Here is a 14,976-nt window from a genome sequence, read left to right as displayed (position 1 = left end):
CATTCACATAAGTGGGCTAAGTTAATTACACCTTTTGAAAATAAAAATACCAGACTTGTACAGTATGTCAGTCAGAAGTCATGATAGGTCAAGTTTGTTGTTTTGTGTGTGTGTGTGTGTGTGTGTGTGTGTGTGTGTGTGTGTGTGTGTTTAATCCTTATTCAAGGGTATGTTTTTATTGATTTTTAGAGAGAGGAAGGGGGGAGAGAGAGAAACCTTGATGTGAGAAATATCAATCAGTTACCTCCCATATGTGCCTGGACTGAGCAGGGATTGAACCTACAACCTAGTTATCTGACTGGGAATTGAACCTGAAACTTTTTGGTGTGTTGGACGATGCTCCAATCAATTGAGCCACCTGGCCAGGGCAGCTCCAGTTTTTTGTTTTAATAATCTCAATAAAATCATATGTAAACTTAGGGCTTTATAAAAAGTCACAGCCTTGCTATAAACTTTTAAAGATGTTTTAAAATGAAAACAAATAGAACAAGAGAGCAAATCATGCTTATTACATAAATTGTAAGTAAAGTAGGAAAATGTCTGGTACTAATACTGATGTGATTTTAAAGTTACTTGTTTTTAGCCATCCTATATAATAAAAGCCCAGCGACCATAACGGTATAAGGACCAGAATGACTGCTCGACCAATCACTTTGAGGTGTACTGACTACCTCTTGGTCCCACCCCTGGCCCACAAGCTCATATCGCTGGATGGCGAACGGGGAACTGGAGTGGGTGGTGGCGGTGGGACTGGGGACTGGCGAACTGGCGGAAGATGGCTCTGACCTCAGGTTAGGCCTAGGGACCGTACTCGTGCACAATTTCATGGGCCAGGCCTCTAGTTTTAAATAAGAGAATAGTCTCAATGTAAGTATAAATTTAATTCATATTGTTGTTATTGATTCATGAACTAAATAATGTATTTGTCCCTAAAGACTTGATGTGCAACTGATCATTTTCTGCTATGAAACTAAAATGATAACTTTGTGCATACATCTATGTATTTTGGCTTACTAGGTAACAGCATCCTGCAAATAAATTTATAACTAAAAAAGGAACAAATTAATATTTCAAAGTTAATTGATATATCACAGTTTAGAGCAGCAGTTCTCAACCTGTGGGTTGCAACCCCTTTGGCGGTCAAACGACCCTTTCACAGGGGTTGCCTAAGACCATCCTGCATATCAGATATTTACATTACAATTCATAACAGTAGCAAAATTACAGTTATAAAGTAGCAATGAAAATAATTTTATGGTTGGGGTCACAACATGAGGAACTGTATTTAAAGGGCCGGAAGGTTGAGAACCACTGGTTTAGAGACTTAGAAACATTTTCTTTATGGAACCAAGGCAAGCATAACATTTTGGAAATATTTTCGTTATCTATACTAATAAAAGGGTAGTATGCTAATTAGACTGGAATACCTTTCAGAAGACCTTCCAGACAAAGCCATGGTGGTGCGGCCGAGGCAGAGGTGGTTAGAGGTGATCAGGCCGGCAGGGGAGGGCAGTTGGGGGCTAGCAGGCCAGCAGGGGTGGCAGGTGGGGGTAGTTGGGGGTGAGCAGGCCAGCGGGGAAGGCAGTTGGGGGCAATCAGGCTGGTGGGCGGGGCAGTTGGGGGCGAGCAGACTGGCAGGGGCGGGGGGCAGGTGTAGGTGAGCAAGCCAGTGGGGGGGCAGTTGAGGGCGAGCAGGGGGTGCAGTTGGGGGCAAGCTGGCCAGCAGGGGGGCAGTTGGGGGCAAGTAGGCCAGTGGGGGAGCAGTTGGGGGCTAGCTGGCTGGCGGGGGGGCAGTTGGGGGCGAACAGGCTGGCGGGGGGCGGAAGTTGGGGGTGAGCAGGCCGGTGGCAGGGGCAGTTGGGGGGGAGCAAGCCGGCGGAAGGGCAATTAGGGACAGGTCAGCGGAGAGAGGTAGCTGGGGGCAATCAGTCCGGCAGGGGTGTGCAGTTAGGGTGATCAGGCCAGCAGGCAGAGTGGTTAGGGGCGATCAGGGAGGCAGGTTAGCAGTTAGGAGCCAGCAGTCCCGGATTGTGAGAGGGATGTCCCAGTTTCGAGAGGGTGCAGGCTGGGCTGAGGGACACCCACCTCCCCCAGTGCATGAATTTCGTTCACCGGGCCACTAGTCCTATATTAAAAGTCTAATATGCTAAGTGTTTGGTTATCTGGTCGTCTGTTCAACCAATCAAAGTGTAATATGCTAATGACTAGAGGCCTGTTGCAGGAAGATTCCTGCAAGAGTAGGGCTTCCTCAGGCCTATTCCTGCAAGAATAGGGCTTCCTCAGGCCTATTCCTGCAAGAATAGGGCTTCCTGAGGCCGGAGCAAATCGCCACCTTGATTCCTCCCGCCTCCACCACCTGGCTTCCTCCTGTCTCCTCTGCCTTGCTCCCTCCTGTTTCTGCCTCCACGTTCTCTCCTTTCTCCGCCACCTGGCTCCCTCCTTCTCTGCCGCCTGGCTCCCTCACTTCTCCGCCTCCTCGCTCTGTCCCGTCACTGCCACCTCGATTCCTCGCGTCTCCGCCACTTCACTCCCTCCCTTCTCTGCCTCCACGCTCCCTCCTGTCTCCGCTGCCTGGCTCCCTCCCTTCTCCACCGCCTGGCTCCCTCCCTTCTCCGCCACTTTGCTCCCTCCATGTCCCCTGCCTCAGCTCCACTCCCATCTCTGCTACCTCCGATCCGTTTCCTTCTTCGCTGCTTGGCTCCCTTCTACAGTGCTTTACTTCCTTCTACACTGTCTTCAGTCTTCCCTGGGTGCCTGTGTATGCAAATTAACTGCCGTCTTTGATGGGTTAATTTTCATACTCTTCTGATTGGCTGGTGGGCGTAGCAAAGGTATGGTCAATTAGCATCTTTGTCTGTTATTAGTGTAGATATGCTAAGGCTGGTCAACCACTCGCTATGCTGTGCACTGACCACCAGTGACAGACGCTCTTGACCGATAGATTAGCGTGCTGCTGGGGTACAGCCGATAGGGACTGAGTGAGACGGGCCGGACATGCCCTGCAGCCCTCCCACAATCCCTCCCTGGCTGGCCAACCTCCTGCGTCTCTCCCCAGCCCTGTTCATGCACTGGTGCGGTCCCTCGGCCTGGCCTGAACCCTCTTGCAATCCGGGCCGAGGGAACCCCCTTCCCCAAGTTCACGAATTTTGTGCACTGGGCCTCTAGAGAGTGTGTGTGTGTGTGTGTGTGTGTGTGTGTGTACACGTGTATGTACTCTGTTTTCTGTATGGTAATCTAATTAATCTGATTTCTTATGTTTGGAACCTCTTAGACCCAGAATTCTAGAGTTGGAAGGGTCCTAGGAATTATCTTGCTCAAGCAAATTTAATGGGTTTGTCAGAATTAGAACTTAAAACTCTGGACTTCAAGGTTTTTAGTATTGATGCTTATATTTGTGTATTTGTCTTTTTGTAGGTGACTGCACTTCAAGATGAAAAGAATTCACTGGTTTCTGAGAATGCGATGATGAATGAAAAACTTGACCAGTTGGATGGATCTTTTGATGATCCAAATACAATGGTTGCAAAAAAGTTTTTTCATGCACAGTTACAACTAGAGCAATTACAGGAAGAAAACTTCAGGTAGCATTTTTAGTTGAAGTCATTCTATAGAGTTTTATTAAGCTGATAGCTAAAAAATTGTAACAATTATAAAGCATGTTTAGGATACTGATTAAGCTACTGAAATACCAACTGCTGTCCTCACAGGGTTTATAATCCAGTAAGGCAAGTGGGATACATATATAAACCATTCAAAATAACGTGTGATAAGCGCCAAATGAAGATCACAGGCAAGTCCACTAGGAGTTTAAAGGAGGGATTGCTGAAGCCTAGTGAGAATGGGTCATTTCTTATTTAGTACAGGTAACTTGATAATAACTGGGGAAATCAGTTTATATTGACCTCTTTTATTTTAGTCCAATGACTTCAGGGTTCATTCTAATCTCCATTTTGATATGGTAACTTCCTACTCCAACAGCCAGAAACCTGCCTTACATTTTCCTCAGTATATTTACTCAACCCCAAAATACACAGAAAATAATTTAAGAATTGCTAATGCAAGCTAATAATAGACTTCGGTATGTTTACAGTTCTTTTTATAAGATAACATTTACATATTGTGAAATGAGTAAATACTAAGCACAATTTGTCATGTTTTAACAAATGCCGACATTTGTGTAACTCAGACTTTTATCATTAGGTAAATTATTTCTGTCACTGCGGAGAGTTTCCTTATGCTTCTTCCCAGTCAGTCCTACCTTCCAGAGCTATTTACTTTTTCTTCTGATTATTTTTCACTATAGATTTCTTTTCTCTCACCTAGAATTCTCCATAAATTGAATCATGCAGTGTGAACTCTTTGGTGACTGATTTCTTTTGTTTATTAGCATGTTTGTGAGATTCATGTCGAATGTATCAATAATTCATTTTCTTGCTGAGTATTATTCTATTACTAGAGGCCCAGTGCACAAAAATTTGTGCACTCGGCGGGGGAGGGTTCCTCAGCCCGGCCTGTGCCCTCTTGCAGTCTGGGGCCCCTCAGGGGATGACTACTTGCTGGCTTCGGCCCGCTCCCTGGGGATTGGGCCTAAGCTGGCAGTCAGACATCCCTCTCGCAGCCCAGGAGCCCTCGGGGGATGTCCACTTGCTAGTGGGGAGCAGGCCTAAGCTGCAGTCGGACATCCTTAGTGCTGCTGAGGAGGCGGGAGAGGCTCCCACCACCGCTGCTGTACTGGCAGCTGTCAGCCTGGCTTGTTGCTGAGCAGAGCTCCCCCTGTGGGAGTGCACTGACCACCAGGGGGCAGCTCCTGCATTGAGCATCTGCCCCCTGGTGGTCAGTGTGTGTCATAGTGACCGGTTATTCCCAATCGTTCTGCTGTTAGGATCAATTTGCCTATTACCCTTTTATTATATAGGACTGCCTGTCCAGTCTGGGTGAGGGGCTGATGGCTGTTTGCAAGCTGGCCACAGCCCCTTCAGGGTGGGGGATCCTGCTGGGGTGCCTGGCCAGTCTGGTAAAGGGCTGAGGGCTGTTTTCAGGCTGGCTAAGCCCCTCAGCGGGGACCCTCACCCCATGAGGGTGTGGCCAGCCTGGGTTAGGGGCTGATGGCTGTTTGCAGGCTGGCCACAACCCCCAGCCACCCAAGCTCCCAGTGGAGGCTGGCTGGAAGTAGATATCTGGGATTTTTTTGTCTTCTATAATTGAAACTTTGTTGCCATGAGCTGAGGCCACAGCCAGCTCAGGGAGGCGGCAGGCGGGAATCTTGTCTTCCTCCATCACCTGGGCTCCAGCTCTGTGGCTGCCATCCGCCATCTTGGTTGGGTTAATTTGCATATAGTCGCTCTGATTGGCTGGTGGGTGTGGCTTAGGGCATAGCAGAGGTACGGTCAATTAGCATCTTTGTCTTAGTGTAGATATGGAATTATTCCACATTATATCACACTTTGTTTATCCATTTTCTTTTATTTTTTATATTTTTATTGATTTCAGAGAGGAAGGGAAAGAGAGAGAGAGAAACATCAGTGATGAGAGAGAATCATCCATCGGCTGCTTCCAGTACACTGCACTCGGGCATATGCCTAGACCAGGAATCGAACCGTGATCTCCTGGTTTATAGGTGGACACTCAACCACTGAGCCATGATGGCTGGGCCTACGTTTCTTATTGTGACTGTTTTTTAATTTAATTTCTTTGTCATTAGAGAATATATTCCATGAGATTTCAACCTTATGATATTTCTGATCCTTTTTTATTGCTCATCATATGTTTTAGTGTGGTCAGTATTCCATACGTACTTGCAAATAATGTGTGTTCTGTAGTTTTTGACATACGTTTTATAAATGTCAGTTAAATCAAGCTAGCTAATAGTGTTATCCAGATCTCTTCTATATTTTTACTGATATTTTTGTTTAGTTCTATCATTTATTAGGATACTGGTGTTTAAAATTTTCAACAATGATTATGGATTTGTGGATTTCTACTTTTGATTTTGTCAGTTTTGCTTCATGTACGTTAAAACTGTTTTTAGGTATATATACTTTTATATACCTTCTGCTAAATTAAGCCTTTTATAATTATGAAATATTTCTTTACTTTTGGTAATACCTTTTGTCTTAAAATTTATTGTTTCTAGTAACATAATCACCCCAGCTTTCTCTTACTGTTTGCATGATATTTTTTTTATCTTTTTACATTTAATTGTGTCTTTATGTTTAATATGTCTCTTGTAATTAGGATTGATGCATTTAGTCCCTTTGCTTCCATGTAATTTTTGATATGGTTGTATTTAGGTCTGTTTGTCAATATGCCATTTTTATTTTTCATATCTATTCTTTTGTTTTTTCTTCCTTTGCTGCATTTTTTGGGATTGATCAACTAATTTTTTAATATTTGATTTTAATCACTGTATTGTCACTTCAGTTTTTGTTGTTGCAGTAGGGCTTGAGTATTAATCATTAATTTATCCCAGTCTACAAAGAGTTAATATTTTGCTACTTTATATTCTATATTTTTGAATAATTTTAATATATATCTATACATTCTCTTCATCTTTTGAAATTAAATTCCTGTTTGGACTAGAGATAACCAAACACAATGTTTCAGAAGTGAAAATGAAAATTCAGAACATTATTTACTTCTCAAGTCTATTTGAAAAGCAAGTACTCCAAAGTATCTTATTTCTTTAGTCTTTCTTCTTTGAATGTGGGATTTAAAATAATATAGAAGTAAGTCTTATTAACCTCAAGTCTCAGTGAGAAAGTAAATGATGGAAATTGAATTATTAATATCTAATTTGTTTTCTTTATGCAAGGCTTGAAGCTGCAAAAGATGATTACCGTGTTCACTGTGAAGAACTTGAAAAGCAATTAATTGAATTTCAGCATAGGAATGATGAATTGACTAGTCTTGCTGAGGAAACAAGAGCCCTGAAAGATGAAATTGATGTTCTTAGGTATGGCATGTCTAAGTAGGATTGTCACTTCTAAGTTCTTACTTACTCATTTCAATATTCCATATTTTAATCAGTGATTCTCAGAGTTACCCCTACGTATGGAGTGTTAATCAATTTTTATCCAAACTCCTAGTCTTCTTTAAGGCTTATTGGTGATAATTGCAACTTAAAAATAATACTCAATTCTTCTTAGGACAATTTTATATTAGAACTGATAAGCCTAAACAAAATGATAACTTTTTTTCTTAAAAGTTTGTAAGCTGAGTTACTTTCAGGTACATTTATCTTGACCTCTATCTACTCATTAGTTTATCCTGTCAAATTTTTATGTAAAGAAATGCACACTGTCACAATCCACATTTTGGTATTTGCTAAAATAAATAGATAAGTACAGATAAGAATGCTAACATTTTTTTTAAAAACATTTTTTTAAATATATTTTATTGATTTTTTTCAGCGAGGAAGGGAGAGGGATAGAGAGTAAGAAACATTGATGAGAGAGAAACATCGATCAGCTGCCTCCTGCACACCCCCAACTGGGGATATGCCCGCAACCAAGGTACCTGCCCTTGACTGGAATCGAACCCGGGACCCTTTGGTCCGCAGGCCGACGCTCTATCCACTGAGCCAAACCGGTCAGGGCAAGAATGCTAACATTTATTTCAGGATCACCCCCGGGTTCTCTTAATTGTATTTGACAATATAAAATTTATATTTAGCTTTGGCCTATAAAATGTTGCTTAAATAAATAGACTATCCACGTGCTATTTATATGTTTTGTTATATTTTCGTAATTAGCCATTTTGATGCACAGTTTTTAATGTCCATTTGAAACAAAATCTGTATAACTAGTCATTTGAACCTGCACCTGAGGGTGAAGTGATTTGGTTTGTTTGTTTATTTTTGTTCTGGCTCAATTGGTCAGGTAAGCACAAGTCTAAAGGGAAATGCTTTATGAGACAAAGTATAAGTTGAATTAACCTCCAATGCATATCAGTTACTTGAAATAAAACTATATTAAATGTTATTTGTGCACAAAGCACGATTGGTCCATAATCTACAGAGTAGCTCAGAATTATTCAATTATATTTACAAACCCATTCTTTTTATACAACATGCTAGTCCTTGAAACAGTTTTATTTAGTGTGTCAAATTTGAGGCCTTTTTAGAAAAGCCTTTGTAACAAACAGGCTGAATTATAGACAGTGTTATGCCTGAGTCCGGTTCCAAAGTTCTCACAAAGTTTATTATTCTGTCTCTCTTTGTTTCTTTCCTTTTTTTTGCCAATTGAGAGTTTATTTGAAAGACTAATTTTTTCAGCCAGAAGAAAATGATGTGCATTGCTAGTTTTCACACAGTAATGTTTTGTCTTTATTATTATAGGGCTACCTCTGATAAAGCAAATAAGTTGGAGTCCACAGTTGAGATATATCGTCAGAAGCTACAAGATCTGAATGACCTTCGGAAGCAGGTGAAAACGTTGCAGGAAACAAACATGATGTATATGCACAATACAGTCAGCTTAGAAGAAGAATTAAAGAAGGCAAATGCAGCACGTACACAATTAGAAACATACAAGAGACAGGTAAGAAAATATCTTAATTTTTTTAATCATTAAAATATAAAGACTTCAACTTGGTTATTCCATTTGCACAGAAGTGAAGAAACATTGCCTATAGTAAACTATGAACTTATGATAAATTTCTTTTATGTATAATTTCAGTTCAGGGGTTGATCATTGAGTGTGAGTTATCTAGGTCTTCTACATTTTATTGGATCTGAGCATATATATATATTTTTGGATAGTTTATTTTTTTTAAGATTTCTAGTAACCAGTGATAAAAGCCTAGATAATGGGACTATAACCCAAAATATTCTGTTGTTTCCATAGGTTGGATGATAAATAACAATAAAAGGCTGATTGTGTATTTTGTCTAACTTATTACTTGGGTGTTTTAAAATTTATTTTAAATCTTCTTATCTACATGCTATTTCCACGAATGTTTAGACTTAGACTGTAGTCTTCCTATAATTTTATTTACTATCAGTTTTCCATTTATTGAGCTCTGAAATCAAACGATCATTATCATATATTCTTGTGTTTTACTTTTGTTTCTGACAAAAGGTTCAGGATCTACACAGTAAACTTTCCTCTGAATCCAAAAGGGCTGACACACTAGCATTTGAAATGAAGCGACTTGAAGAAAAACATGAAGCTTTACTTAAGGAAAAAGAGGTAAACGTCACTATAATTGATAAGTAAAATGTCTGTTTGCTTTTAGATTTTAATGTGATCCTTGCTGTTCTAAGAATAAAAGTGATATCAACCAATTCTTCTGTCTTTCTTCAAATTGAAGTTGTTGGTGTAAAAAAAAGTCTTGTAAAAATTCTTCTTGCAGTTTTGATAGTTTCCTTCACAAGGGAAAATCAAGTGACAGAGCCAAGGTCATACGTCTTGGTTTAATGTTTTTCAACTCAGGACTATCAACTCCTTGAAAGTGAGGACCATAGATGCAGTTTTTAGCAGCTTTATTAAGATACTACGCCGAAACGGGTTTGGCTCAGTGGATAGAGCATCGGCCTGCAGACTGAAGGGTCCCAGGTTCGATTCTGGTCAAGGGCATGTACCTGGGTTGCGGGCACATCCCCAGTAGGGGATGTGCAGGAGGCAGCTGATCAATGTTTCTAACTCTCTATCTCTCTCCCTTCCTCTCTGTAAAAAATCAATAAAATATATATTAAAAAAAAAAAAGATACTAGAAGCCCGGTGCACGAAATTTGTACACTCGGGGGGGCCCTCAGCCCAGCCTGTGTCATTTGGTAGTCCGGGAGCCCTTGGTGGATGTCTGACTGATGGCTTAGGCCCTCCCCCAAGCTGTTGCAATCAGTAATCTGTCTCTATAGATTTGTCTAGTCCAGCAGTTCTCAACTTGTGGGTTGCGACCCCTTTGGGGGTCGAACGACCCTTTCACAGGGGTCGCCTAAGACCATAGGAAAACACATGCATAATTACATATTGTTTTTGTGATGAATCACTATGCTTTAATTATGTTCAATTTGTAACAATGAAATTGGGGGTCACCACAACATGAGGAACTGTATTAAAGGGTCGCAGCATTAGGAAGGTTGAGAACCACTGGTCTAGTCTATCCAGAATATGTAATCATACACTTGGTGGTCTTGTGACTTGGTTCCATAGTTAGTATAATGCTTTCAAGGTTCATCCATGTGGTAGCATGTATCAGTGCTTCATTTTTACTGCTGAGTAATACTCCATTGTATGGATATACCACACTTTATTTATCTGTTCATCAGTTTATGGACTTTTGGGCTATTTCTACTTTTTCATTGTTAAACAGATAATGTGGCCATGAACATTTATATACAAGTTTTTTATTTGGACGTATCATTTTTTGAGTATGGAATGGTATTGCTTGGTCATGTGATAACTAAGTTTAACTGTTTAAAGAACTAGACTGTTTTCTAAAGTGTATGAGCCATTTTTTCCTCCCACCAGCAGTTTTTGAAGGTTCTAGTTTCTACACATCCTTACCAATACTTACTATTTTTAGTTTTAATTATCCTCCTAGGTATGAAGTGGTATGTCATCGTGGTTTTGATCTGTAGGTTCCTAATGACTAATGATATTGTGCATCTTTTCATGTGCTTATTGGCCATTTGAATATCTCCCTTGGAGAAATGTCTCTTCAAATTTTTTGCTCATTTTGCTTTACATTAATTGCTTTTTAATTATTGATTTTTAAACTTCTTTTTATATTCTAGACACATATCCTTCTCAGATATATGACTTAAAAATATTTTTCTCCTTTTCTGTGCATTATCTTCTCACTTTTTTTGATGTTACTGTTTACAGAATAATTTTTATTTGATGAAGTCACAATTATCTTTTTTTTTCCTCTTGTTACATGTGCTTTTGTGGGTAGTGTTTCTGTGAAAGCATTGAGTAATTTGAGGATATAAACATTTACTCCTGTGTTTTCTTTTATATTTATATTTATTGGTTTTATATTTAGTCTGATCAATTTTTGTTAATTTTTGGATATGGTGTAAGTGTCTTAGCACGATTTGTTGACAAGACTGTTCTTTCCTCCACTGTATTTTGGCACTGATATTAAAAATGAATTGGAGCCCTGACCGGTTTGGCTCAGTGGATAGAGCGTCAGCCTGCGGACTCAAGGGTCCCAGGTTCGATTCCGGTCAAGGGCATGTACCTTGGTTGTGGGCACGTCTCCGGTGGGGAGTGTGCAGGAGGCAGCTGATCGGTGTTTCTCTCTCATTGATGTTTCTAACTCTTTATCCCTATCCCTTCCTCTCTGTAAAAAATCAATAAAATATATTTTTTTAAAAAAATGAATTGGGTGCCCTAACAGGTTTGACTCAGTGGATAGAGCGTTGGCCTGCGGACTGAAGGGTCCGAGGTTCGATTCCCGTCACGGGCATGTACCTTGGTTGCGGGCACATCCCCAGTGGGGGGTGTGCAGGAGTCAGCTGATTGATGTTCCTCTCATCGATGTTTCAAACTCTCTATCCTTCTCCCTTTCCCTTTCTCTCTATAAAAAATCAATAAAATATATTTTTTAAAAAAATGAATTGGCCATGAGACTGTAATGATGGATATGTTATACTAGTACATTTGTCAAAACTCATAAAAGTAAAGCAGAGTTAAACCTAATGTGAACTGTCATCATTAGTTAGTAGTAATAGTGTATCAATATTGGTTCATTTGTTCTTACAAGTAACTATACTCATGCAAGATGCTAATGAGGGAAACTAGGCAGCATAGGAGTGGGAGAAGAGGGAATGTACTATCTACTCAATTTTGGGGGACAAAATTAATATCTATTAATTGATTATTAAAAGTAAAGATAATTTTGACCATAAATGTAAGAGTTTATTTCTGGACTTTCAATTATTTGTCACTGATTATATGTCTAGCTTGATGTTAGTACCACTAAGTTTTAAAATTGGCAAGTATGAGCTCTCCAAGTTCTTTTTAAAGATGGAATTGTCTGAATCTGTAGATCAGTTTGGAAACTTTGCCACCTTAATGGTATTAAGTTTCTCGTCCTTAAATGTTGGATCACATTCTATTTATTTTGGTTTTTAGCTTCTTTCAACAATGTTTTATAGTTTTTATTATATAAGATTTGGACTTTTTAAATTTTTATTTTGAGTGTTTTGTTATTTTTGTTGCTATTATGAATGAAATTATTTTCTTTTTTATTTTTATTGCTAATATACAGAAATATAATTTATTATTGTACATTGATACTGCATTTTGCAATCTTGTGGAATTCACTTCGTATTTCTAATAGCTTTTAGTGGGTTCTCTAGGATTTTCTAGATACAAGATCAGGACATCTACAAAGAAGAATAGTTTTGTTTCTTGCTTTGCAGTTTGAATGCCTTTTTCTTTTTCTTGTCAAATTGTCCTGGCCAGAACCTTGAGTATTATGTTGAATAGAAGTGTCAAGAGTGGCCATCATTCTTTTGGTTCTAATATTATGGAGAAAGCATTCATTCTTTCACCATTTAGCACATTTTAGCCATGGATTTTTTATTGCTGTTGTTTTGTTTTGTAGATACCATTTATGGAGTTGACCAGTCTTTATTCCTAGTTTGTTGCATATTCTTGCTTTTTCTGGTTCATTGAGATATGTGATTTTTGTCTTTTATTGTATTAATGTGGTTACTTAGTAGTGTGGTTAGTAATTGCAATGATTTTTAGATATTAAGCCACAAATTCATAGTTCCAGGATGCTACTTATCACTTTTTCAGTAGAGTTTCACTCTAGTGATAAAAAGAAATAACAATTCTCCAGCATCTTGTACGCATAAAACTATATTTCATGTACTTGATAAACATTATCTTATTGGTTGCTCAAAACACCTTTGCAAGAGTTTGTATATGTCAGTATTCCTGTTTTGATGAGGATACTAAAACCAGAGCGTCACATCTCTTGCCCCAGATAATATAGCTAGGAAGGAGTGAAACTGGAATTCAAGCCACAATCTATTTGCCTCCAAACTCCATGCTTTTTTTATTACTCTGCAGTTGTATATTTTTACTGTGTTGCATAATTACATTCATTTGGTTCAGAGACAAACTAATAGGGAGATCACAAGCTTTGTGTTATACAAAAACTATATAGTTATGTGATTTATACAAGAGAAAATTACCCCTTAGCACTAAAACTAAAACATTGCCATTTTTAATTAAATAAGCAATAATTATCAAATTAAATTATTGTAAGCATAAAGTATACCACCTGTGGGCATAATTAAAAATTTTGCTTATATGAACAATTCTTTTTTAGAGACTAATAGAACAGCGTGATACGCTGAAAGAAACGAATGAAGAGCTTCGGTGTTCACAAGTACAACAGGATCACCTAAACCAAACAGGTAAATTTTGTCGAATTTAGAAACGTGTTTTGTTTTTTTTTAATGGTAGAAATACTGAATTATTCATCTATTTTTGTTGTTATTTAGATGCATCTGCTGCAAAAAGTTATGAGAATCTTGCTGCTGAGATTATGCCAGTGGAATATAGGTAAATTTGTTTTTATTAATTGATAATCTATACTTAATATTAGAAATATGATGTCTTTTTGTTGTTGTTAGTCCTCATCTAAGAATATTTTTCCCATTGGTTTTTAGAGAGAGAGAGAGGGAGGGAGGGAGGGAAGGAAGACAGATACATCTATTGGTTGCCTCCTGCACGCAGTACCCCAACCAGGTACAGATTGAACCTGCAACGAAGGTATATGCCCTTGACTAAGAATTGAACCCTTGACCCTTTGGTGCTCGGGCCACCACTCTATCCATTGAGCAGTACCAGCCAGCACTGCTTAAGTTTTCTAAGTCAGCTTGTTATTGCTACTCTACCAGTTTCAAATTTATCATAAGTAAAATTTCACAAACTAACTCACTTATTCTAGTTTTTATAGTATGACCTTTATTGTGTTGAACTTTTTTTCTTTATTCTTTCAAACTCGACGAAAAATCTTAATACATGGCATTCAAATCCAGATGGTAAAAAGAAAAGGAGAGGAGCTGCCAATAATAGAAGGAGGATTAAGCAGAAGTTAAATTACAAATTTTAGAGGTTCCTCTTGACCCATCTTTTATCTTGGGATTTTAGTGCTATGTTTACGTAGACATTTGACTAATCTGGCATTTTTATGCTTTTCCTTTCTTTGATGACAGCTGTATTTATTCAGTACTGCAAACTCTATTTAAATGGCTTTATTGAGATTCACCTATTTAAAAGTGTAGAATTTGGTGGGTTTCAATATAGTCACAAACTGTGCAACAATTATTGCTGTAAAATTTCAGAACATTTTTATTCCTCCAGAATATACCTTTATGTAAATAGCAATTATTCCCCACTCCTGCCTCTTCTCTACATCCATCCTCAGGCAACCAGTTATCTACTTTTGTCTCTCAATTTGCCTGTAATGGATATTTTATATACATGGAATCATATAATATGTGGCCTTTTGTGACTGGCTTCTTTCACTAAGCTTAATGTTTACAATGTTGTTGATTTTTATTTCAGTTTTTGGTCATGCTAGACAGTAAACCATTTGTACTTTTTAGTTAATATCTAGTGATATTATTAATATTTTTTAAATGGCCATATGAGCCTATTTTTTAAGGTTATAGTGCTAGCATTCAGAAGACTAAAAATTGAGATTGATAGTGGTTGCTTTTGGGGAATGGAACTTAGGAGGGGAGCAGGTAGGCCTGCATTATTTATTTTCATTTTTAAATATATTTTTATTGTTAATAGTTACTTTTTTATTTAATACTAAAGGCCCGGTGCACAAAAATTTGTGCACTTGGAGTGGGGGCCTCAGCCATGCCTGTGCCCTCTCGCAGCCTGGAACTCCTCAGGGGATGTCCACCTGCTGGTTTAGGCCCGCTCCCTGGGGTATCAGGCCTAAGGTTGGCAGTCAGACATTCCTCTGTCAGCCCGGGAGCCCTAGGGGGATGTCCAC

The 14,976-nt window shown here is 38.9% G+C and overlaps 1 protein-coding gene across 2 annotated transcripts in view; it reads left to right on the top strand.

The window, feature by feature from the left end:
* HOOK1 (hook microtubule tethering protein 1) overlaps window positions 1-14,976 on the top strand; it is a 58,395-nt gene that overhangs the window by 25,674 nt on the left and 17,745 nt on the right. For both annotated transcript variants that reach the window (XM_081087465.1, XM_081087466.1), the window contains 6 exons: window positions 3,415-3,581; window positions 6,812-6,952; window positions 8,336-8,537; window positions 9,078-9,188; window positions 13,291-13,378; window positions 13,466-13,526. In XM_081087465.1, coding sequence (XP_080943591.1) covers window positions 3,415-3,581; window positions 6,812-6,952; window positions 8,336-8,537; window positions 9,078-9,188; window positions 13,291-13,378; window positions 13,466-13,526 — 770 coding nt within the window. The remainder of the gene's footprint in view (window positions 1-3,414; window positions 3,582-6,811; window positions 6,953-8,335; window positions 8,538-9,077; window positions 9,189-13,290; window positions 13,379-13,465; window positions 13,527-14,976) is intronic.

This window comes from Myotis nattereri (genome assembly GCF_964212035.1).
Source record: "Myotis nattereri genome assembly, chromosome: 3".
Lineage (NCBI taxonomy): Eukaryota > Metazoa > Chordata > Mammalia > Chiroptera > Vespertilionidae > Myotis > Myotis nattereri.
The sequence above is the reverse complement of the archived record's forward strand: the minus strand, read 5'-3'. Positions and strand labels throughout refer to the sequence as shown.